This window comes from Corylus avellana, chromosome 3 (assembly GCF_965113065.1).
Source record: "Corylus avellana chromosome 3, dhCorAvel1.hap1.2, whole genome shotgun sequence".
Classification (NCBI taxonomy): Eukaryota; Viridiplantae; Streptophyta; class Magnoliopsida; order Fagales; family Betulaceae; genus Corylus; species Corylus avellana.
The window spans coordinates 20,876,594-20,900,312 of record NC_142492.1 but is presented as its reverse complement, the minus strand read 5'-3'; the positions used below and the strand labels follow the sequence as shown (position 1 = coordinate 20,900,312).

The 23,719-nt window shown below is 36.4% G+C and overlaps 1 protein-coding gene across 1 annotated transcript; it reads right to left on the bottom strand.

Moving 5' to 3' along the window:
* Nucleotides 1–8,991: 8,991 nt before the first annotated feature.
* LOC132174946 (cytochrome P450 CYP72A219-like) lies at nucleotides 8,992–21,374 on the bottom strand. The gene is made up of 5 exons (XM_059586710.2): nucleotides 20,944–21,374; nucleotides 19,283–19,500; nucleotides 11,173–11,417; nucleotides 9,908–10,295; nucleotides 8,992–9,707 (listed from the first exon to the last, which is right to left on the bottom strand). The coding sequence occupies exons 1-5, from the start codon at nucleotides 21,212–21,214 to the stop codon at nucleotides 9,282–9,284; spliced, it is 1,548 nt and encodes a 515-aa protein (XP_059442693.2). The 5' UTR covers nucleotides 21,215–21,374; the 3' UTR covers nucleotides 8,992–9,281.
* Between the last annotated feature and the right edge of the window lie 2,345 nt (nucleotides 21,375–23,719).

Below are 23,719 nucleotides of genomic sequence, written 5' to 3'. Positions count from 1 at the left end.
ATGCCTGATTCATAACTCACATAAAGGTGCTAGGAGCATTAGACAATCCAAATGGCATCACCAACCATTCATAGAGTCCCTCTTGCGTTTTGAACACGGTCTTCCACTCATCACTAATCAGTACCCGAATCTAATGGTACCCACTCTTCAAATCCAGATTTGTGAATACCATTGCCCCACTTGGTCCAATAAATCATCTAATCGTGGAATGGGAAATCTATACCTCACTGTGATTTTATTGATGGCTCGGCTATCCACACACATCCTCCAAGCCCCATCCTTCTTAGGCGTAAGAATGCTTGGTTCCCTTAAACTTTTTAATTGACCCATGTAACGAATGTTAAGTCAATGACTTCCAAACCAGATGGTTTTAGGGCATTAGGTGTAGAGACACCCCGATGACTTACTAACTCGAGTTAAAAAGGTTACGAAACCAAACTAACCATGACATTAACCAAATCAAATTTTTTTACCTTTTGACGTTAACACTCAATGCTTTTGAGGCAAGAGGTCCAGTTACTTAGTGAAAAGCTTATCAATTATCTTTTTTATTATTATTATTATTATTATTATTATTATTATTATTATTATTATTGTTTTTATCACATATATATATTCCAAAGTATTCATCTAATAAATCATCCAGTTCCACCCAAGACATAGAAACACACACATTAGACTTCATGTCATACCCCACAAATTATGTGCTAATGTGCTTGTGTAAGATCAAATCAAACATGTGAATTCTCAACTGTCCTAAGCAAGTAACCAAAATGAAAAAAAAAAAAAAAAAAAAAAAAAAAAAAAAAAAAAATCAATTATCAAATCATGTATTCAAAATTTTAAGCTCACCAATGAAATCAAATCACAATTTTTAAGATCAACCAAAATTTTAAGACAAACATGAACATGCATATATATTTTTTGTTTTTTTTTTTTTTTTTTTCACAACTACAAAAATAAAATAAAACTGGGGCAATTTTTTTTTTTTTTTTTTCATAAACAACAAAAATAAAAATAACTAAAACTGGGACAAAGTGTGTGTAAAGTGTCTCTCATATCCCCAAACTTAAATTACACATTGTCCCCAATATGTCTATATCATGGAAAGAATTTACTCAGGATATGGATGAAATTGTTTGGAATAGCATGGCTCATAGCACATCCTCAAACTTGAACTGAAGCACACTTGTCCCTGTAAAATAAAATACTAAAATAAAAAAAAATAAAAAAATAATAATAAAAAAAAAGAACAAATAGAAAGATAATAGGATAAACTATGGGGTGCCTCCCATGAGTACTAAGTTTAACGTCTTTAGCCAAACTATGGCACTTTAAACTTAAAGCACCAGTTTTTTCTTCTCTTGCACCAAAGGGAATGAATTTTTCTTATTGCAAGATGCTTCCGAATGTCTATAGATCGGGGAGGACCACTTTGAGTTTTCTCAAATAGTTTCTCATCCGGTGGGGAATCATAAACTTGAATAAAGTAGGAAGAAAACTCAGGGAGCTTCTCTATCTTGATGTCCTTAATTTGCTCATGTGGTAGCTCTAACAGACTTTTCTCCTAGCCTCTTAGTGTTTTAGGAATAAGAGCTAATGTTGAAAAAATCTTAGTGCTTTCTTCTCTTTCCTGATGTGGCTCCTGTGGAACTTCGGTTTGCTCCTCCTTCCCCTCTTCAACTTGATTTTCAACCACCTCTTCACTCCTTAGTGTGACAGCTTGTGCATGATAGTAGGTGCACTCTTCCTCCATGTATTGTCCATTGGGGTTTTCCATCAACTGCCTTTGACACTCTTCTTCTTGGTATTGTTGAGGCCAATTGATGGGAGATGCCCTCAGCTCCCTAGCCAATTGCCCCATTTGTACTTCTAGTCTTTGAATAGCTTGATCGATCCTTGTATTTGATCAGTCATAAATTGCTGTTGCGAAGTTACTAGGGTGCGTAGCATACTTGCCATGTTATCCAGCTTCGACTCTTGCTCCTGATTTGCAGATGAATACAAAGGACAAGTTTCAGTAGAATGATCAGAATGAGAACATATGGCACATACCTGGAGTTGGGTGGCTGACTGAATGGGAGAGATGTTCTAAATAGTCATGGAGTTTACAATCATATTTAATGTCTTCTGCATGGCAACCATTTGATCATAGAACTGCAGATATGATTGATGATGTAGTTCATTAAATTGTGGAGCATGATTTCTCGGAGCTCGAGCTTGCCACGAGAAATTTGACTGTTGGCTCAAGGTTAGGTTGCACGAATCAAGATAGTTGTCGTTCCCCGGTCTAGAGAACGATGTGTTCTTATGCCCATTAGTTTTGTTAGAAATTTGTCGCATTCTAAGACGTTCTCTAACATGGTATGGTAATAAGGGTCATGGCATAATGAACAAGGTCCATGGGGTGGCGGAATGCCTCTCCACATGTGTGAAATTAAAAATAAAATAACAAAAAGTTAAACTAGAAAGGAAAATAAAAACGAAATTTAAAAAGAAAAATTACTAATATGCATACTCGAATGACCCTACATGAAACAAAAGAAAAAAAAAAATCAAATCTATAATTAGTGAAGTAACTGTGCTGCTGTCCGGATGTGTGATTGATCGCACTGTGAGGCGTGCTCAATCGCACTGGTGAGCTCGATCGCCCTGGTTGGGCGCTCGATCGCACCTCCGGAGGCAAAACAGTAACTGCTGAAAAACTTAGAAAAAGAGAAAAAATTAAAACAAAAATAAACTAAGGAAAATAATTCCAATCAAAATCAAACAATTCCCGGCAACAGCGCCAAAAACTTGTTATGCTAAATACTACCTAAATTAATAGATAATATTTAGTACGTTTTACTCGCAAGTGCACAAAATCAAACGATAGTATAGCAGACAAATACGAGATCATTCCCACGAAGATTGGTAAATTATGTTTAGAAGTAATTTCCTATTTAATTAAACATATAAAATTCAATTATCACGATTGAATTTAATATAAAAAAACAAAATAAAAGATAAACTAAAACTAAAAAGGATTAGGGTTTTGATATCCACCACTAATCAGACTAATTAAGATAACAATATGCCAATGCATTAATTATACTGGTATATTAAATGTTTGCCAACCTAAGGATATGGGTGTTTTCTCCTTAAGCTATTGATTTCTTTAAGCAACAAATTAGGCATGGGTGTCTACTCTAATTCTTTTCTTTCTTAAAGGATTTAATATGGGTGTCTACTAAGTTGTTCTTTAAGAAAGCATAAATCTGTGGAAATCGACAAATACATGAGGCCTAGGGCATGGGTGTCTACTCCCGGTTCCCCATGTTGATTAACCCAAGAACCCAGCGTGGATTTCTTTTGTTACTCTGATTGAACCCAAGACTCAATCATCTAAATTGATTTAACTAACTAGTTCATACCACATTCATATGTTGATCAGGCAAACAGATATGAGGAATTCAAGATAACAGGAATTGATCAAGTTAAATACACCAAAATATAATTGTAGCAAAGGCGCTAATATTGAAATCATAAATAGACATGATTAGGGCTTCAATCTAGCCATAATTAAAATATAAACTACATAACAAAAATAAAAGGTGGAAGAGAAGAAAAACCCAAACTCCTCTTGATCTAGCCTTCAGTTCTTTTCCAGAGCTTGTGCCTCTTTTCTCAACACCTTTTTCCTAGAAGCTAAGAGGTCTATTTATAGGCTTTTAGAAGTCCTTGACATACTAGTAAACCTAGAAAATTCATAGGGTTTAGTCCTACTACAAGTGCGACTTGGAATACCCTAATACGGAAGGAAAGGGCGTTCTAGCCGCAACTCATTGTTCTCCAGCGCACGGGTGAGATCGATCGCAACCCTTGTGCGCTCGATCGCAGGACTGCAATCGATCGTATGTGTTAGGTGCTCGATCGCAGGTGTGATCGAGGCTATTGCTTGCGTGCACGAGCGCACACCTTGCACTCTTCTGGTCCTCCGGCTTGAAGTGCGCTCGATCGCAAGTGCCCTGCAATCGATTGCACTACTAGAGACTTTAGCTATTTGTTAAGTGCTAAAATATTCATATTTTTAGCCCTTAACTTGCATGTGTTAATCCTTTAGCTTTGGTTAATTTAGGCCATTTTAGTTCTTTTATGTGTTTTCTTTGATTTTGTAGGTCATTGGAAGAAAAAGAAGCAATCTCGGAAGTTTTGGACTCAAAATAGCTATTTTGAGAATATGAAAGGCTTTGATAGTGCGATCAATCGCACTACTAGAGAAGACAAAGCATGAAGCGGCCATGTGCGATCGAGCGCACACGGGTTGCAATTGATCGCACCCCTGTGCAGGTGACACATCAAGAGTGCGGCTAGACTGCTAATATTTCTATATTAGGATTTTCCAACTCCCACTTGTAATAGGAGTAAAACCCTATGAATTTCCTAGGTTTACTAGTGTAACAAGGACTTCTAAAGCCCTATAAATAAACCTCTAACCCTTGAGAATAATCAAGCTGGAAAAGACACTTTCCAAGGAGAAGAATTGGAGCTCTTCAAGTTCAAGTTTCGGGTTTATTCTTTTCCTTTCTTGTATTTTATTTTATGAAGATGTTTAACATCAAACTTATGTGTAACTAATTTATTTAGTAGGGCTAGATTGAAGCCCTAGTTATGTTTAGTTAATATTCAGTATTGGGGCCCTTATGATGATCATGTTATGATATTTAACTTGATTAATTCCTGCTTTCATGAATTCCTCACATGTGTGTGCCTGATCAACATGTGCATGTGGTATGGATTAGTTAATTAAACCAATTTGGATGACCACGTCCTGGGTTTAATAAAAGTAACAAAAGAAATCTACACCGGGTTCTTGGGTTAATCAACATGAGGAACCGGGAGTATACACCCATGCCCTAGGCCTCATGTGTTTGTCGATTTTCACAAAATCATGCTTTCTTAAATAACAACTTAGTATACACCCATGTTAAATCCTTTAAGAAAGAAAACAGTTAGAGAATACACCCATGCCTAACTCGTTGCTTAGGGAAATCAATAGCTTAAGGAGTATACACCCATGCCCTTAGGTTGACAAATATTAGATATACATAACCTGATCAAAGCATTGACATATTGATATATTATCTAAATATAATTAGTGGTGAATATCAAAACTCTACATTTTTATTATCATCAAATCAAAACCCAATCTTTGTTTTATTTTACTTTTGAAATTTATTTTAGACAAAATTTAGCAATCCTCATGGGAATGACCCCATACTTGCATCCTATACTAATATGTTGACCTCGTGCACTTGCGGGTAAAACATCCAATTATTTGCCTATTAATTTAGGTAGATATTTGTGACAACACTTTTCCCAAATTTGCTCTTTAAGCTCAATACTTCCAGGTTTTCTTCCAAAGGCCTATAAAGACACAAAAAATGCAGAAAAGGAATAAAATGGCATAAACTAACAACACTAATGAATTAACACATATAAGTTTAAGGGTTAAAATATGAATATTTTGGCACTTAACAATACATAAGATTTAATTTGTGAGAACTTCAGATTAAAATTGATGAACATGAAGTATGTTGTTATGATTTGGTGAGTATGAATTCCCAATCTTTACTACCTTTATCTTTTGTTTTGATTTATTTAGTTTATGTTTTGTCTTTTAATTTTCAAAACCTCAAAATCAAACTCTTTTTGGAACTAGGTTATGATTTAATTAGTTTAGATATAAAACACAATTCCCTGTGAGTTCAACCTCGCACTTGCAAAACATTATATTGCAAACGATTCGTACACTTGCGAGTATATTAAAATTTGCTCAACACTCACTAAGTCTTTAGACTTACCCTTGTATTCGTTTTAACCTGCATTATGTATAATTGTACGGTTTAGCTAGCATAGCTAATGATGGATCCGGGGAACCACTTAGTAGTTATGAAAGGCCTAATTCGGATAATGTTTAAGAACTTGGACCCGGTGTGGCTCAAGAACATGTGGGATGCAGATGGGTCCGTTCATTAGGAGTTGCTGGAAATAGTTTTCATGCTTTATTTTGTTAAATGCAGGGCTTAGTATTCAAAACAATTATCCTGACTTGTATTATTATTTTGATGACCGGTCTTTGACTGATACATTTGAAGATCCAGTTATGTTATGATGCTTAGTGTTTACTCTGGTTATTGTGATTATGATTTTTAGGTATTGTTATCTCTGTTTTGTCTTGAAAAGTCTTTCGCTGTAGTCTATCTTCGGAGAGAGTATGATCCCTGAATCTTGTTCCACGAGGGATAAGACTGGGAGGCGAACCATGGAGTCAATTACCAGTTAAATGATTTCCACGAGGTGTTACAGTATATCCAGCATTAACATCGGTCAATGATGCAACAAAAGAAAGAAGATTGAATGTCTTCTCTAATATATATATATATATATATATATGAGGATATGCATTCACAAGGAAAGGGTTGATTCAGTATATATGGAATATTTTGTAATTGCACAATCCCATGATATCATGGAGGATTGTTACATTGTATATTTACTTAGAGCCTGTTTGAGATTGCGTTTGGGAAATAGAGCTTTTAAGTCAAAAAGAGCTTTTAGGTAAAAGCTTCATTTTTAAGCTTTTGCCAAAAGTACATTTTGGCCATTTTTAGGCTTTTTGGACCCTTAAAAGCACTTTTAATTTTTTTTTTCTAAACGAATACTTTTTTCTTCAAACGAACTTTTTAAGTGTTAAAAGCACTTTTAGGCCCCTCAAACGCAATCTCAAACAGACTCTTAGTATAGTTGTTATTTCCATTCTTATCACAATATAAACAACTTATATAAAGCCTCATGTAATATTGTAAGAATCATCCAATACAAGAGTGCCTTAGAGCTCAATTTTCTATTGTGCATTCGAATTATTTTAAAACTTAAACTACTTTAAAATTGCGTTGATTTATTTTCATAATTAACTCTAAATTTGATAAGTGCCAAAATATTCATATTTTAGCTTTTAACTTATATTTGTTAATTCTTTAATTTTGTTAAGTTTATGCTATTTTATTTCTTTTATGTGTTTTCTTTGTTTTATAGGTTTTTGGAAGATGATGAAGCATTTTTAAAAGTATCAGGCTTAAAGAGCAAATTTGGGAAAAGCTAAAGGTTCTAATAGTGCGATCGATCGCAGGGGACTTGCGCTCGAGCGTAGCCTTGCGCTCGTGCGCACAAGAAGCAGCATCGATCGCATGTGTGATCGAGCGCTCAACACAGAAGATCGATCGCAGACCTGCGATCGAGCGCACCCATGCGTGAAGAGCAAGGTAGCAGCACCCTATTTTGGAAAGTGCTCTTTTTCACCTCTTCAAGCCATAGGTGAGCTAGAACGCAAAAACTATGATTTTTAGGGTTTCTAGAGTGTTTATAAGACCTATAAATAGACCCTTAAGCCTTTAGAATAGACACACAATTCCAAGGAGAAGAATTGGAGACTCTTCAAGCATAAGTTTTGGATTTATTCTTTTCTTTTCTATTTCATTTTCTGAAGATGTTTAACATCAAACTCATATGTAACTAAACTCTTTAGTAGGGCTAGATTGAAGCCCTAATTATATTTATTTAATATTTCAATATTGGCACATTTATGATAATCATATTGTGATGCTTAACTTGATTAATTCCTGTTTTATTAAATTCTTCATATGTGTGTGCATGATCAACATATGCATGTGGTATAGATTAGTTAATTAAGTCAATTTGGATGATCGAGTCCTGAGCTTAATAGAGTAACAAAAGAATTCCTCACAGGTTCTTGAGTTAATCAACATGGAAAACTGGGAGTATACACCCATGCCCTAGGTTCCGCTTGTTTGTCGATTTCCATAGATTTATGTTTTCTTAAAGAACAACATAATATACACCCATGCTAAATCATTTAAGAAAGAAAAGAGTTAGAGTATATACGCATGCCTAATTCGTTGCTTAGGGAAATATATAGCTTAAGGAGTATCCACTCATGCTCTTAGGTTGGCAAACATTAGGTATTCATAATATGATTAAAACATTGGCATATTGTTATATTATTTTAGCATGATTAGTGGTAGATATCAAAGCCCTACCTTTATCTTTATTAATTCAAAAATCACTCTTTATTTTGTTTTAATTACAAAATTTATTTTAAGCATAATTTACGACAATCCTCGTGGGAATGATCTCGTACTTGCTGTACTATACTACTATATTGATCTTGTGCACTTGCGAGTTAAAAGTACATTTATTTGCCTGTTTATTTAGGTAGACATTTGCGCAACAAAACCAAACCAAACATTTTTTTTGACTTGTTAAACACCTCATAATGCATTAAAATATATTTTAATTCTTTTTTTAAATTATGTTCTTGCCCTATCCCTTCAAATAAAATCCTAACTTTGCCACTGATAGCATATGATACAATTAGGAGAATAACAGCTAGCCTTGAATAAGATGCCATCACTGCATCGTGTGGTTGAACTTCAGCTTGAATACCTTTTTCTTGAAAGAGTTTAAATACTTTGACAAAAAAAGAAATTGACTCAGAAATAGAAATCAGTAATGAAGCTTGGTAAGAAATATAGGACACTTGATCTTTTAGCCAAAACTCTTAATATATTTCAAGGTATTATTAACATTTGTCAAGAAGTTCTGTTGGTCATGATATGATAGGCTTTGATGACGTGTTGAATATTGTGGGGAAAACTAAATTACCAAAATAATAACGGAAGCAATATAGAAAAACTAACACAAAAAATTTATAGGTAGTTCGGTGTTAGACACTTACGTTCACCACTCAAAATAACCTTAAGAACTACATTGTGCTCATTAACTTGTTTTTCTATAATAAAAAGGTCAATGTTTATAAGGTAGTGAATAAATACAAATTTGCTAATCAAGTCTTCTTGATTTGATTACTATCCCAATATTTGATTACAATAAGCCCCTAAATAATATTTCATCTTAACCTAATATGAAATATACGAAAAAAAATATTATAATTTTTTATATATTCTAACAATTCCAAATATGTTTTGACAACAACTTGTGAATGAGATCCACAACAATTATATGTCTGAATTGCTATCAATTTAGGCAAGAAATGTAAGAAATGCTCCATATGAGACTTACTTGGCCAAATAAATTTTGAGTTGTCCGACCACCTGTCTGAAAGGGCAAGTGGATCGTCTCTCACATTACCTGCCTAAATTACTAGCTATTTTGGTAGATAATTACCATGACTCCATATCCTACAAGTGATATCCGCTATTTTAGAGATTTCGTAGAATGATGTGAGCTCCATATTGCGGGTGAAGAGTTGCAACTAAGGAAGGAGCATGAGCATACGATGGGCAAACCTCCAAGCAAAAGCGTTGTAGGATCATTGATAGAGCAAGTTTAGCTTCCATCATAGCAAAGCTTTGTCCAATGCATATCCGAGGACCCCATCCGAAGGGGAAGAAAGAAACTTGGCCCTTTGTTGCCTTGGAAACTCCCTCAGAAAACCTCTCTGGTTTGAACTCATGTGCATCATCACCCCAAAGTTCATGATCATGGTGGATGAGAATTATTGGCAAGGTGATCTGAACTCCGGCCGGTAAAGACAACTTTCCGAGCTTCGTTTCCTCGTGAACATTTCGAGTAAGGAAAATTACTGGTGGATATAGTCTTAGAACTTCATACAAAATCATGGTCACCTATGACATTGATCATTGTGATTAATATTTTAAGAATTCATCAGCAAAATGGTGAAGCAATCTTTGCAAATTCTCTTGCTAAAATGGTTGATTCAAAGAACTATTGAAAGCAAGCAATTTTCTCAAACCATCCATAAAGTTTTTGAATAATTCATTCTGAGAAATACTATTTAGTAGACTAAGCAAAAAAAAGTACTTACTACTTTTAGGCGATTCAACCCCTCAAAATCTGGTTTGTTTTGACCAAAGACTTGCAAAACCTCTTCTCTTGCACGTTCTTGCCAACTCGGATGCCTAGTCAGCATAACCATCGTCCAAACCAGCAAAACCGAGCTCGTTTCTTGCCCCGCAAAATAAAAAAGTTTACACTCCTCAATTACATCTTTAAGATTCATACCCATATTCTTGTTGTTCCCATGTTCTTCAATTTCTTTCAAGTTGGATTCCATGAGTATGCCTAATAAGTCATCGTTTCTGCCTTCACCTCGCTTTATTGCCCTCTCTCTTTTGTTGATAATCCCTTTAAGGGAAGCTTGTATTTCCTTGTCAATTTCCTTCATCCTCTTGTTCATCTTAGTTGGCAGAAACCTACTTGCAAAACCATTCATGAAAATGTGAGGACAAGAATAGAGTGAATTACGTGCAACAATATGAATTTAACTTCAGTTATTGGATGTTGGTATTTTTGTCAACCAAAAACTTGTTTGAATTTAGTCATTGGGTTTCTAATTTCAATAATATGGTTATTAGGTTTTACCTTTTTGTTAGAATTAAGGATGTCATGTCACTTTTGTTTCAATTGACATGTCAACGTCCAAACTAGCATCTAATATCAATGCTATATCATTAAGCGCCAACTCATCCTTAGAAAAACAAGAAACAACAGATCCAACTACAGAAACAAAAACAGTTACCTTTGAATCATCCTAATATTTTGGATTTGTAGCATTAGGGGGAAAACTATTATCTTTAACGTTGACATAGAGCTTGGGGTGTCAAATGAGACAAGTGTGGCAGGTAAAAACTGTTAACTTTAATGGTAAAACGATAAAAGGACCAACTTAAAACTTGGGCAAAACTTAAACACTTATTCTTAAAATTGAAAACCCAAGAACTAAATCCAAATTAAATAAAAACTTAAAGGCAAGGCTCATGTATTTTAGCGGTGAGTGTTTTGTAGGTTTCGGGTTTTAGGGCTGCATGTGTTGGGTTAATTGGGTCTTTCTTTTGCTTGTTCTAGTTAGGTGTTTCTATTGTATACTGGTTGTATATGCGCCTTATGCTTTTTTATTTTTTTATTTTTATAAAACTTTCTTTACTTGAAAAAAAAAAAAAAAAAAATTCTTACTTCTAGCATAAAAATTCAAGTTGCTCTTTTGTTTGATTCATTTGATAAACGAACCTAATTCAATAAGAAAAACTTTATTATTTAAGTATTAAAAGACATTGAAATGTTTTAGTTTACCTCCATCCCGGAATGTACATAGATTGCATACTTTGAATGACCAGCTCCGCTAGCTCTCTTTGAAGTTCGAAAATATTTCTTCCTTCTTCATAACTACTCCCGAAGGCTGTTCGAGAAATCATATCACTTGATAAATTTTGCAGATAAGGCCATACATCTAACTCAATTGAACCGTCTTCAGAGACCAAACTTTCCCATTTGATAATCATGTCACTGCAACTTTGACGAAATGCTGGTAACATATTCTACATAAAAGAAGATGAAAAAATAACAAAGGAAATATATAGGTGAGTATCAAAGCAAACATATAAAATTAGCATATATCACATGCATATACAAATATTTCAAGTGTATTCTTGTTTGAAATCTGTGGCCAATGTCACAGTGGAGTGATATAAGTACTTGATAGGTACTAGGTACAAATTAGTGTTATATATATATACATATAGTAGAAAGCGGAGAGAGAGAAACTGATGAAATCATTAGGGTTACATCTTGAATATATTGAAGTGTATTAAACTGTATTACAATGGTATCTTTATAAAGAGGCTAAGAAGTGGTGAACAAGAAAATCTAGACTAAATAAGGAAAAAAATGTTAAAGTATTGATTAAATAATTAAATTTACTTATTCCTATCAGCTTTAACTTTTGGGATAAGTGGTAATTTAACATATATGATATTAGAGCCAAAAACCTGAGTTCGTTTTTCTCTCTAGAACCTCTAGGAGAGAAGGAACAGTTTTCCAAGCCTCTTTGAGTCTGTGGAAGTAGATTCGTATAACGATGGAGGATTTGTCTAAGATGTGGATGAATCTTTCATTAACGGAAGAAGAAAGTTTAGATTTGGACACACCGGTGGAGGAACTGCAGGGAGGGTTAACAAGGGGGCGAGCATGTGTGTTGGGGAAATTAGTTGCGGACCGGTTGGTGAGTAAGGAGACGATCAAGTCAGATATGATGCGTTGGTGGAAACCTTCGGAAACATTTTCATTCCAAGTTTTGGGAGAGAACTTGTTTCTGGTGGAATTCACGAACATAGGAGACAAGAAGCGAATTCTGGAGGGTAGACCTTGGGTCTTTGAAGGGAGCCTTTTTCTTATCGAAGACTTCGACGGTCTATCATCACCATTGGAATATACTTTTGATCGAGCAGCCTTCTGGGTTCGGATGGTGAATTTGCCGTTGGCGTGTATGACTCAAATGACTGGACGAAGGATTGGATCAACTGTTGGAGTGGTGGAGGATGTTGACACGGAAGCGGATGGTATTGGTTGGGGGGCATATTTGCGCGTCAAAATAGAAATTGATCTGGCAAAGCCACTCGCTCGGGGAAGAATGCTCAAAGTACAAGGAAAATCGAAATGGATAGCCTTCCAATATGAACGTCTACCTAAGCTCTGCTTCAATTGCGGGGTCATCAACCATGGGAAGACGGGGTGCCCTCTCCAGAGTAAAATGCGCCATCAGGAGACTCCAGTAGAGTATGGGCTGTGGTTGAGGGCATCCTCACCAACTCGCAGGCAAGATAGGGGGGGGGAGCAAACATTCGGAGAGGCCTGGATCATCCAGATACGATAAACCGACAAAAGAGAGCTACCGGCATTATTTTTCCGGTGATGAAGACATGGAACAAGATGACGGCGGCGACCATAGAAAAATGCCCTCAAACCCTAAGTGCACCAATGTTCAGAAGGAAAGGAGCGAGAATCGGGGGATGAATTCTGGTATTAATTATGGGAGTCAACGTGGGAGCAATATTGCTAAGGAAAGCCACGCAAAGGGGTCTCAAAGCATTTCTGGGAGGAGAGATATGCGGAAAGAGGAAAAGGAAAATAATCTGGGGGCTTTAAATGGATCCAAAACGGCAGGATCTTCTGTTATGGGAAAATTTGTTGTGGAGACTAATAAAGGACATGATGAGGTGGCAGCTGAGAAAGTAAGGAGCCAGAATTTAAGAGGAAATAAGGTGGGGAGTTCTAATAGCCCACTGCCACGTGTTGACCATCCCATGACGTATTCTGGACCTTGTATTGCTGATGTGGAAAAAACCATGCATGAGGCGCATGGATTTTTGAAGGAGGCCGGACTGATGGGAAGGGAGGGAGTGATCATTGGCAAACGGAAAGAAAGGGAAGGTGAAGCTGTGAATGGAGACACTATGTCACCATCTAAGCAGGGGAATTGGAAAAAAAAAGAAATTTGGGAAGCGGTGACAAGTCAGGGTTTGGAGTCGTATGTTGACAATCAAAATGGTTCGGGAATGGCGGAGGCTGCTAAGCAGTCCCGCCGACCGCAATGAGAATTTTAAGTTGGAACTGCCGGGGGCTTGAGAACCTCCGGACAGTTCAAGACCTTTGCCGGATGGTAAAGGAGAAGAGCCCTATGATGGTATTCCTTATGGAGACCAAACTACGGAATGATAAAATGGAGAGGATTAGGTATAAATTGGGATTCTCAAGTATGTTCGTAGTAGATGGTGTGGGTAAAGGGGGAGGATTGGCTCTTTTTTGGGGTGTTGATATATCAGTGGACATTCAAAATTTTAGTCACAGTCATATTAACGGAGTCATAAAATTTCCCAATTTAGATGTTCCATGGAAGTTTACAGGTTTTTATGGACATCCAAATGCGGCCAAACGCCACGAAGCTTGGAACCTCCTTAAAACTTTGGGTCGTCTAACTCCGTCTCCATGGTTGTGTATCGGAGACTTTAATGAAGTTGTCTCCTTATCCGAGAAGTGGGGTGGAGGGGGTAGACAAATTAGCCAAATGCGAAATTTCCAATCAGTTCTTAACGATTGTGAATTGTCGGACCTTGGCTTTCGTGGACCGAAATACACATGGAGTAATTGTAGGGAGGGGTCTGAATTTATCAAGGAGCGTTTGGATCGAGGGGTGGCAAATCCGGCTTGGTGTGATTTATTTCCGGCAGCCGAAGTGTGGGTTGAATCATCTACTACTTCGGATCATGCAGTACTAACACTATGTTTGAAGGGGATGCAGCAGCAACATGGGTTGGGGAGAAGGTTTAGGTACGAAGCGTCATGGGCTCTAGACAAGGAATATAAAAAAATTATCACTCAGACGTGGATCCAAAATCTGCCTTTGGGTGTTGGCTGGGAAAGCATTGACCAGAAGCTAGCTAGATGTAAAAGAGCCTCTTTACGTTGGCAACAAGTGAACTGTGGACCCACTAAAAATTCCATCAATAAGCTTAAATCACGATTGAATGTGCTGTATGGGAGTGAGGACGTGGGTGCAGGAGGTGAAGCCAATATTGTAAAACAAGAACTACAGAACTTGTTGGACCAAGAAGAGTTGAGGTGGAAGCAGCGCGCAAAAGTCGATTGGTTAAAATATGGGGACCGGAACACCAAATACTATCATGCCTATGCTAATTATCGGAAAAAATCAAACCAGATTTATTCGATAAAGGATGAGCAAGGGCATTTATGGGAGACTCCGGAGGATATAGAAAAGGCTTTTGTGGATTATTTTTCTGGTCTTTTTTCAGCAGGTCCTGCAGGTGATATGGAGTTGTGCGTAAGTCAACTAGAAGCACGAGTGTCGAGGCCTATGAATGAAGAGCTAATGAAGGAATTTACTAAAGAGGAAGTTAATTATGCACTCCACCACATGGCTCCACTTAAAGCACCGGGTCCAGACGGTCTTTCTGCGGGTTTCTTTCAAAACTCATGGGAAACCATGGGGTCTGAGGTTTGTCAGGCTGTCGTTGATACTTTAAATTCCGGAATCATGCCCGATTATTTAAACATGACAAATATTGTTTTAATTCCAAAAGTGAAGAACCCAACATGTGTCACTGAGTTTAGGCCTATTAGTTTGTGTAATGTCTTATACAAATTAATTTCTAAGGTCCTGGCTAATAGATTGAAGAAGATTTTGCCTCACATTATCTCACCAACCCAAAGTGCTTTTATTCCGGGTAGGCTTATCACTGATAACATTTTGGCTGCTTATGAAACTCTCCACACAATGCACTCTAGGTTGGGGGGAAAGAAGAGTTTTATGGCAGTCAAGCTGGATATGAGTAAGGCCTATGATCGAGTGGAGTGGAGGTTTTTGGAGGAGGTTATGAGGAGGATGGGTTTTGATGAACGATGGAATCGTTTGATTATGATGTGTGTCACCTCAGTTAGATATGCAATTTTGGTGAATGGGAGTCCGTGTGGTAATATTAATCCGACAAGGGGTCTAAGGCAAGGCGACCCCATATCTCCATACTTATTTCTCATTTGTGCTGAGGCTCTGAGCTCTATGTTGACCCAGGCTACTCAAGATGGGTTGTTAACAGGGGTCCCTACTTCAAAAAATGGCCCCCGTATAAGCCATCTATTATTTGCAGATGATAGTTTGCTATTTTGCAGGGCAAACCTTACGGAGTGGAATGTTTTGACGCAACTTCTAAGTCATTATGAAGAAGCTTCGGGTCAAAGACTCAACAATCATAAGACGGCTATTTATTTTAGCCGAAATACATCAATGGCGGATAAAGAAAGGATTTCAGAAGTGTCGGGGATCTCAGCCACACAATGCTATGATACGTATTTGGGGTTGCCAGCGATGGTTGGAAAATCTCGTACGGCTGCTTTTAAGGGAATTATTGATCGAATTTGGAAGAGATTACAAGATTGGAAGTTAAAATTCCTATCTCAGGCGGGGAAGGAAATTCTTTTAAAAGCGGTGATTCAAGCCATCCCGACTTATTGTATGAGTGTGTTTCTTTTCCCAAAAACATTATGTGGGGAAATTAATGCACTAATGCAAAAATTCTGGTGGAGCAAGTCAAATACGGATTCTAAGGTGCATTGGATGAGTTGGAGGCGCATGGGGGTAGCAAAACAATTTGGCGGTATGGGCTATAGAGATTTCAGGAGCTTTAACAAAGCTCTTTTGGCAAAACAGATTTGGAGGTTGTGGCACACACCGGACAGTTTTTTATCAAAAATTATGGAAGGTAAATACTATCCGGGGGGCGACATTCTGGAGGCTTCTCTAGGCACAAGACCTTCTTTTGCTTGGCGGAGTATCCATAGCTCGTGCAATTTGGTGAAAGCTGGGTTGATATGGCGGATTGGAAATGGGAATCGGGTGAAGATTTGGAAGGATAAGTGGCTACCACGGCCCTCAACATATATGGTGCAAACTCCACCTTCTTTACTGCATCCCGAGGCCACGGTTAGTGAATTAATTGATGGGAATTCAGGTTGGTGGAACTCAACCTTGCTGGAAAATATTTTCACAATGGAGGAGGTCCATCTAATTCAATCCCTGTCAGTTAGTGTCTCTAACAGGGAGGATAGGCGAATATGGTGTGGAACAAAAAATGGTTTCTTCTCGGTAAGAAGTGCCTACTATCTACAGCTGGAACTTGAAGAGCAGCAAAGAGCCTCCAGTTCTTCAAAGGTGGGAAATAGTATGGTATGGAACAAGCTATGGAGAATGAAAGTGCCGAATGTGGAAAAGAACTTTTTATGGAGGGCCTGTCACGATATTTTGCCTACCCGAAGCAATTTGTTTAAAAGGAAAATGATTGATGATCAACTATGCCCTCTATGCGGAAGGGAGCCAGAAACGACTCTCCATATTTTATGGCAATGCCCTTCTGCCATGGATGTGTGGAGTGTTGGGGGCAAGAAGCTTCAAAAAAAGAGTTCCACTGGTGTAGTTAATTTTTTGCAGCTTGTAGAGGAGATTTTTAATCAATGTGAGGCTGATGAAATATTACAATTTAGTGGTACTGTACGAAGGGTGTGGCTTCGCAGAAATGAGGCTGTGTTTGAGGGGACCTTTGTTCATCCTAGTATTCTTGTTCAACGTACGTCAACGGCAGTGGAGGAGTTTGCCAAAGCTAATGCAGTAGAGGATAAGCTAAGGGTAAGGAATGAAATGGCTGTAGAGGAGGTTTGGCGGCCTCCTTGTCATGGCTGGTGGAAAGTTAATTGGGATGCATCGTTGGGGAAGGAGCAGGGATGGATGGGTTTTGGCGTGGTGGTGAGGGATGATCGAGGGCAGCTCCTCGCGGCCTGCAGCAAAACTTTAAGGGGTAATCTGGAGGTAGCACAAGCGGAGGCAAGGGCAGCACTTATAGCCATTCAGTTCTGCAGATCTTTGGGGCTTGAACATGTTCATTTCGAAGGAGACGCAAAGATGGTGATTACGGCGGTTAATTCATCCGATCCGGACTGGAGCAGTATGGGTTTCGTGGTGGAAGACATCAAGCATGAACTACAAGCCATGACGCAATGGTGTTTTACTTTTGTGCGTAGGGATGGAAATAAGGCAGCTCATACAATGTCGAAACTAGCTATAAGGAGTTTTTTGGATAACACGTGGTTCTATGAACCACCTGAGTGTATCTCTGAGATTTTGCAAATGGAGCAAGTTGCTCCAATTGCCATTGAATTTCATTAATGAGAATGCAGTTTTTTATTCAAAAAAAAAAAAAAAAAAACCTGAGTTCGAACCTTAACTCCATCATTCACCCCCCATTTAATTAAAATATTCCACATGTTGGGCTTCACCTTTTAAAATGAATTTCAAGCCCACACATGAGGGGGAGTGTTAAAGTATTAATTAAATTATTAAATTTACATCTTCCTATGGCTATTAGCAAGTTCTTGGGACAAGTGAATTAGGGCTGGAGACAAACCACAAGTGAATCCAATTGGGGTTGGATACAATCCACAAAGACATACGTCTGGTCCTTAAATAGAAATACAAGTAGAAAAAGCCTAAAGTGATAACACCTAAAGTTTTAATATTCAAATTCAAATAACTTTAATCATAATAACTTAAAACTATTAAACCTATCTAACACTAATCTTATCCATATCACAGTATTAAACCTAAAAGTAAATCATGCTAACATGGAAATATATAAATATTCCCACATGCAGAGACTCCATCGACATGTAGGAAGGCCACCAAGTTGATTGGGTGAAGGTGCTTGCGGTGGCTGTCTACATCCCACCTTCCACGAATCAACACATCTCTACCTAGCAAACTTGATTCCAGGGTTATTGTTCCAAAATGAGCTGCGGTGAAGGCAGGGAAGGCAGTAAAAGCGGCAACATTAGTGCGTGGTGGCATGGGATGTCCAATGACATTAGAGCTTCCACATATCTATAAATCTGTACCTAGCAAACTTGATTCTGGTTTTCAATTTCTAGAATATAGTTCAAGGAAGGCTTAGCAGCATTGAAAGTAGCGGCAATGGAAACAGATTTTTTAGGAAGCGCGTGAATTGCTAATTAGACTGATAAAAATTAGAGGCCAGAAACTCAAAAGGATGCTTGGAACAGAAAGATTGCCAAATAGAGCAAAGAAGGAGACACTGAGCAAATGCTAGAAGGCGTTCGCTAAATGCCACAGAAAAGAAGCTCTAATACCATGTAGAAATATATAATGGGACATATAATATGAAAGAGAGAAGAGAGCAGAAGCAGAGAGAGAGAAACAAATGAAACCGTTAAGAGCTACATCTTGAATATATTGAAGTGCATTAAATTGTATAACAATGGTAAACCAAAAAAACCTAGACTAAATAAGGAAAAGAATCAAAGGTAAACCTAGAAGTAAATCATGCTAACATGGAAAATATATAGGAAATATTCTATGCAGAAAATTGGCTTAAAAGTAACGAGTATTTTTGTTAAGTGTTTTGAGAAGTGTTTGGCAATTAAAGAGTAATGTTAGAAGAAAAGACTAAAGTCCTCCCAAATGTAATGTTTTTAAAATCACCATTGAATTTGAGGTGATCATTATTGAATTTTGATCAATTGGTAATTTTAAAAGCCACATCACATTTGTGAGGACTAAAGTCCTCCTCCTAGCATTACTCTTGGCTAAAAGCAACTTTTTTTTTTTTTTTTTTGCAAATGCTTCTTCAAAGAGCGAATAAAACAGTTGTAAAAAGTATTTGCATCATACCAATGGAATTAAATTAGGGACTAACTTTTGAGATGAGAAAAACATTCATGACTCAACATACAACATTTTTAATCAAGATTCAAACAGTAAGTTTAATTCAAATGCCATTGTAATTGAATCTAAATGGATTGCAATAAATGAAAAGAATAAACTAACCTTCAGCTTCTCTAGATGGAAAGCTGGATTGATAATTTTTCTGTGTTTAGCCCATTTTTCAGCCTCATATTGTGCTAGTCCGGTTGCTAGCAATTTGGTAAGTGGAGTTCCTTCTATCTTCCGAAAGTCATAGATCTTGGAGAAGATATCTTTCAATTGTTCAGGGTTCATAATGTTCACCCTGGGTGTTGGGCCAAACCAGGTAAAAGAATTCTTACCTGCATGTTTTTGTTCTCTGTTTAGCATATATATATATATATAATAAGTTGGGAAGAATATCTAATACTCTATTCAAATAATGGTTGCTGAGATGCATATCATTTAAGTCAAGCGTTTCTTACGCTTAATTTCCTACAAATTGGGTTTTAGGAACTATCTTACCATGTGAAAAACACGTTTTTGTTTAATAATATGTGCTTCTCACATGCTTTTTTAATAGCATTAATAAAAAATGACACATCACTTTTAGAGGCTTACATGCTGTGCTTAGCTTAATTACGAAAGTACACATTATTCCGTGGACACAACAATGACACATCACTTTTAAAAGTTGGCAGAAGTTCTGTGGCGGACACATTATTCATGACCTAGCTCATCTTAGGGCATTTATAGTGAATTAGCTATTCTTTAGTTAAAATTTGGTTAGAAAATTCACTTTTTTCTAGCTTAACTAGCTCCCTCCTCCCTCCCTCCAAAAGCACTTTACATCAAACTCTCTAAATCTTTCTCTACTCTATTAAAACATTCTTCTTTATTATTACTTTACACTTTATTCCAACAGTCATATTATATTATAATGCAATTTAAATAATTAAATTCATCATTTTTTATTAGCTTAAGCTTTTAGGATAAATGACGGTTGAGAATAATGCTAAACGTCTCCCTTATGTCCTCTCAAAATTGATATGGCTTTTAAAATAACCATTCGATTTGTGATAGATCACTATTAAATTTTGATGCAATGATGATTTTAAAAGTCACATCAGTTTTGAGATGACATAAGAGGAATGAATAGCATTACTTGATGATTGAACATAGTTTCAGAGTCAAAAATAATGAATTCGGACCCTGACTCTACAATTCACTACATCTCAATTAAAATATTCTACTTTGCGCCTCACTTATTAGCGCCTTACTAGATGAATAAGGGACTGAAATTTGTCCGTACAACCTAATGGAATGAAAATCATCAATTATGGGGTTCTCTGCCAACAACCATCAGAGAACATACAATTCAAATTGAAAAAGAAAATGCTTTAAATGCCAAATCAAATGAGACCAAGAGAAGAAAACCAACAGAAATTGAAAATGAGAGAACAAGATTTTAGAGGGACGCAAAAATCAGCATCAGCCCATTGACGTCAAAGTGCCAATTGCTCCAACTTTCTTGTCACCCAAACACTTCACAGAGAAACCAAAAAAAAAAAAATTCCAAGCAATTCACAAGAGAAATAAAATAAACCCACATCCTTCTAGTTCTCATGAACCTCCACATCATCCTTTTGACAAGGAAACACTTCACACCATAAAAAAAAAAAATAAAAAAAATAAAAAAAAAAAAAAAAAACCATTTTCACTTCAACAAATTCCACGAATTTCTGTCAAAGTATATTATTTGGCAAGTAAAAGGAATAGTTCACCCAACTAGGAATAGTACACACCATAATTCTTGATATTTTGATGGATGAAGGGGATAACACGTGGTGCAATATCATTGGTGAAGTTTATGGGGGTAGACCTTGCTTGATTAGACATCTTAATGCTCGCCTTCAAGTCTCCAAACAAAAGGCCGTAGGAGTTGCCGGTGAGACCCTGCTCTCTCAGGCACCTCTCCAGCGCCTTTGGCCTCACCCACACCCATCTCAACACTCTCCATGCTGATTTTAGCACCACTACAACGGCAACAATGGAAAGCGCAACCCATATTTCCATTGTTGATCAAGATTGATAGAAGCAAAACGCACCTGGAAAAGAAGAAGAAGAAGAAAGAGGTGATAGTTTGATAGATATGGTGATGGCCAAGTTTAGTGATGTTTAAACACTAAATACTGCTGGGCCATTGACGCAAGTCGTCTTATCTCTTAAGACCTGTACGGCCTCTGCCAGCTGGCAGGATCCCTACCTCATCTTAAACTGTCTGTCTGTCGTCCACATGAGAAATAAGAACAAGGTGAAATAAATGTTCGACAACATAATTACATGCTAACGGATCCTCCGCAAACTCTCTATATCTAACATTTAATAAAATCTACAAAAACCCTCGCATCAAACTCTTTATCAAATGTTAAATTTAACATTTATCAAATATTACAAATTTTATCTGATTATTTTATTTCATTAGCGCCACTTTTCGTTTGTTAAACTTCCTCACATTTCCTCACATTTTACCACACTATTCACTTTATTTTTTTTTAAAAAAAATATTCTTATTTTTATATCAAATCATTCACTTTTTATATCACATCATTTACATTTTATTATTATTCAACTAAAAAAATTACTATAAAACAAATTTTTTTATTTTTCAATATTGCTTTTTCATTTTTTCATATCAATTATTATTTTTATTTTTTTATTTTTTTATCTGTTAAACAGTGCAGCGCGGTGGGGGTGTTGTTTAACAAACAGTCAAACACCCACTATATCTAACATTTCTTTAAAATTTTAACAAAATCTACAAAAACCCCCCACATCAAACTCTTTATCAAATGTTAAATTTAACATTTGTCAGATATCCTCTTCAAATCTAAAGACCCAAAAAGCAAATATTAAAAATTTTATCTGATTATTTTATTTCACTGGGGCCACTTTTCGTTTTGCTTCCCTCTCTTTTCCTCTAGAATTTCATCCCCTCCCCTTTTATTTTTCTCCCCTGCCATTTTTCTTTTCGTTACACCACCAAGAGCAAAAGAGAACATACAGAGATGAAAATTTCTGTCCACCAAAAGCAAAAAGCAAAGGCATTCATCAATGAAATCTCTTGTATTAAATATGCAGTTGGGCACAAAAAATAATTCCATGAGTGAGAAAATGAAAGTGAGTTTCATGGTAGTTAAAGTAGTTTGGTTTCGCAATAAAAAAAAAATAATATTTGGTTAAAGTAGAGAAATATTTAGAGAGTTTGATATTTGATCATCTTTAAAAGTGACTAGCTATATCTAATAAAGTGCATTTCGAGAGTTAAGTTTAACTAAATTTTGCCTTTCTTGATGTGGATGCTCTAATTAATTATACTTTTCACTTGAGCATCTCCGGCAGTTGATGGCTATTTTAGCCACTTAAAATCAACTTTTTTAGTTTAGCTATTATTTTTTCACAATGAACTCCAGCAGACTATTTATTTTGCAATCTATTTTATTTAAATATTATTTTTTAATCTATTTTTATTATAGATAGAAGAGAGAGGGAGATGGAAAGAGAGGAAAAATAAAGAATACAAAATGTTTAGAATGTGCTACAGTGAACTTTCAAATTTGAAAGTTTACTGTAGCAAATTACTGTAGCAAATTTTAGGAAAATTGCTATTTTAAAAGGTCTGCTGGAGTACCAAAATTGTTAAATCTAACTTAAAAGTTAGTTTAAAAGCCCTACTGGAAATGCTCTTAGAGAACAAAAATACATTTCTACGATAACTAACTTGGTATTCTCCAATTCAAATAAAATAGAAATGATCCTAATTCATTCTAATGTCCATAAAAATCATACTTTTAAGCAATTCATTTCACGTGATTGACTATGAATAGTTGGCGGAGCCTCATGTTGGTAAATGGGGTTTTTTTTTTTTTTTTTTTTTGTGATGTGATATTAAGTAAAAATAATATTGAGTTTTTATGAGTTGAGTTATGTATTAATGTTCTTATTTGCTAAATAAGCATTTGCAAATAAGTCCAGGAATAATTCCAAAGGTACCATAAATTAATGGCCCGGTTAAGGACAAAGGAGGCCCCCCAATTTCTAAGAAAAAAAAAAAAAAATATATATATATATATATATATATATATATTGTAATTTTATTTTTTCAACCTATTGGCCCCTAGCAATAATTTTTTTTGGCTACGCCCTGCTCATAATAGTTTATAGCTGTGCCCCTGTGCCCGGTTCTCTAAATTTTGAACAAAATCCAAGACAATGGCTGCATAATGTATTTAGGAGTGATTTGGGGTGTATTTGACAAACGTTTTTGATGGCATTGGTTTCGCACTGAAACCGTAATTGACGCCCAGTACATGGAGTGACTACTGCGTTCAGAGTAGTTGCACCTATGTGTGGAAAAAGAAGGCCAAGCACCTCGTGTAAAGCAACCCTGCTAGTTTAACCAAATACCCTTCTACTTGTGTTTCTCACCTTTTTTTTTTCTATGCATCCGTTTAAATGTCCAAGGATTTCTATGTCTTTTTTGTTCTTCACTCTCACGCTTCCTTCTTCCTCCTTCCCCAC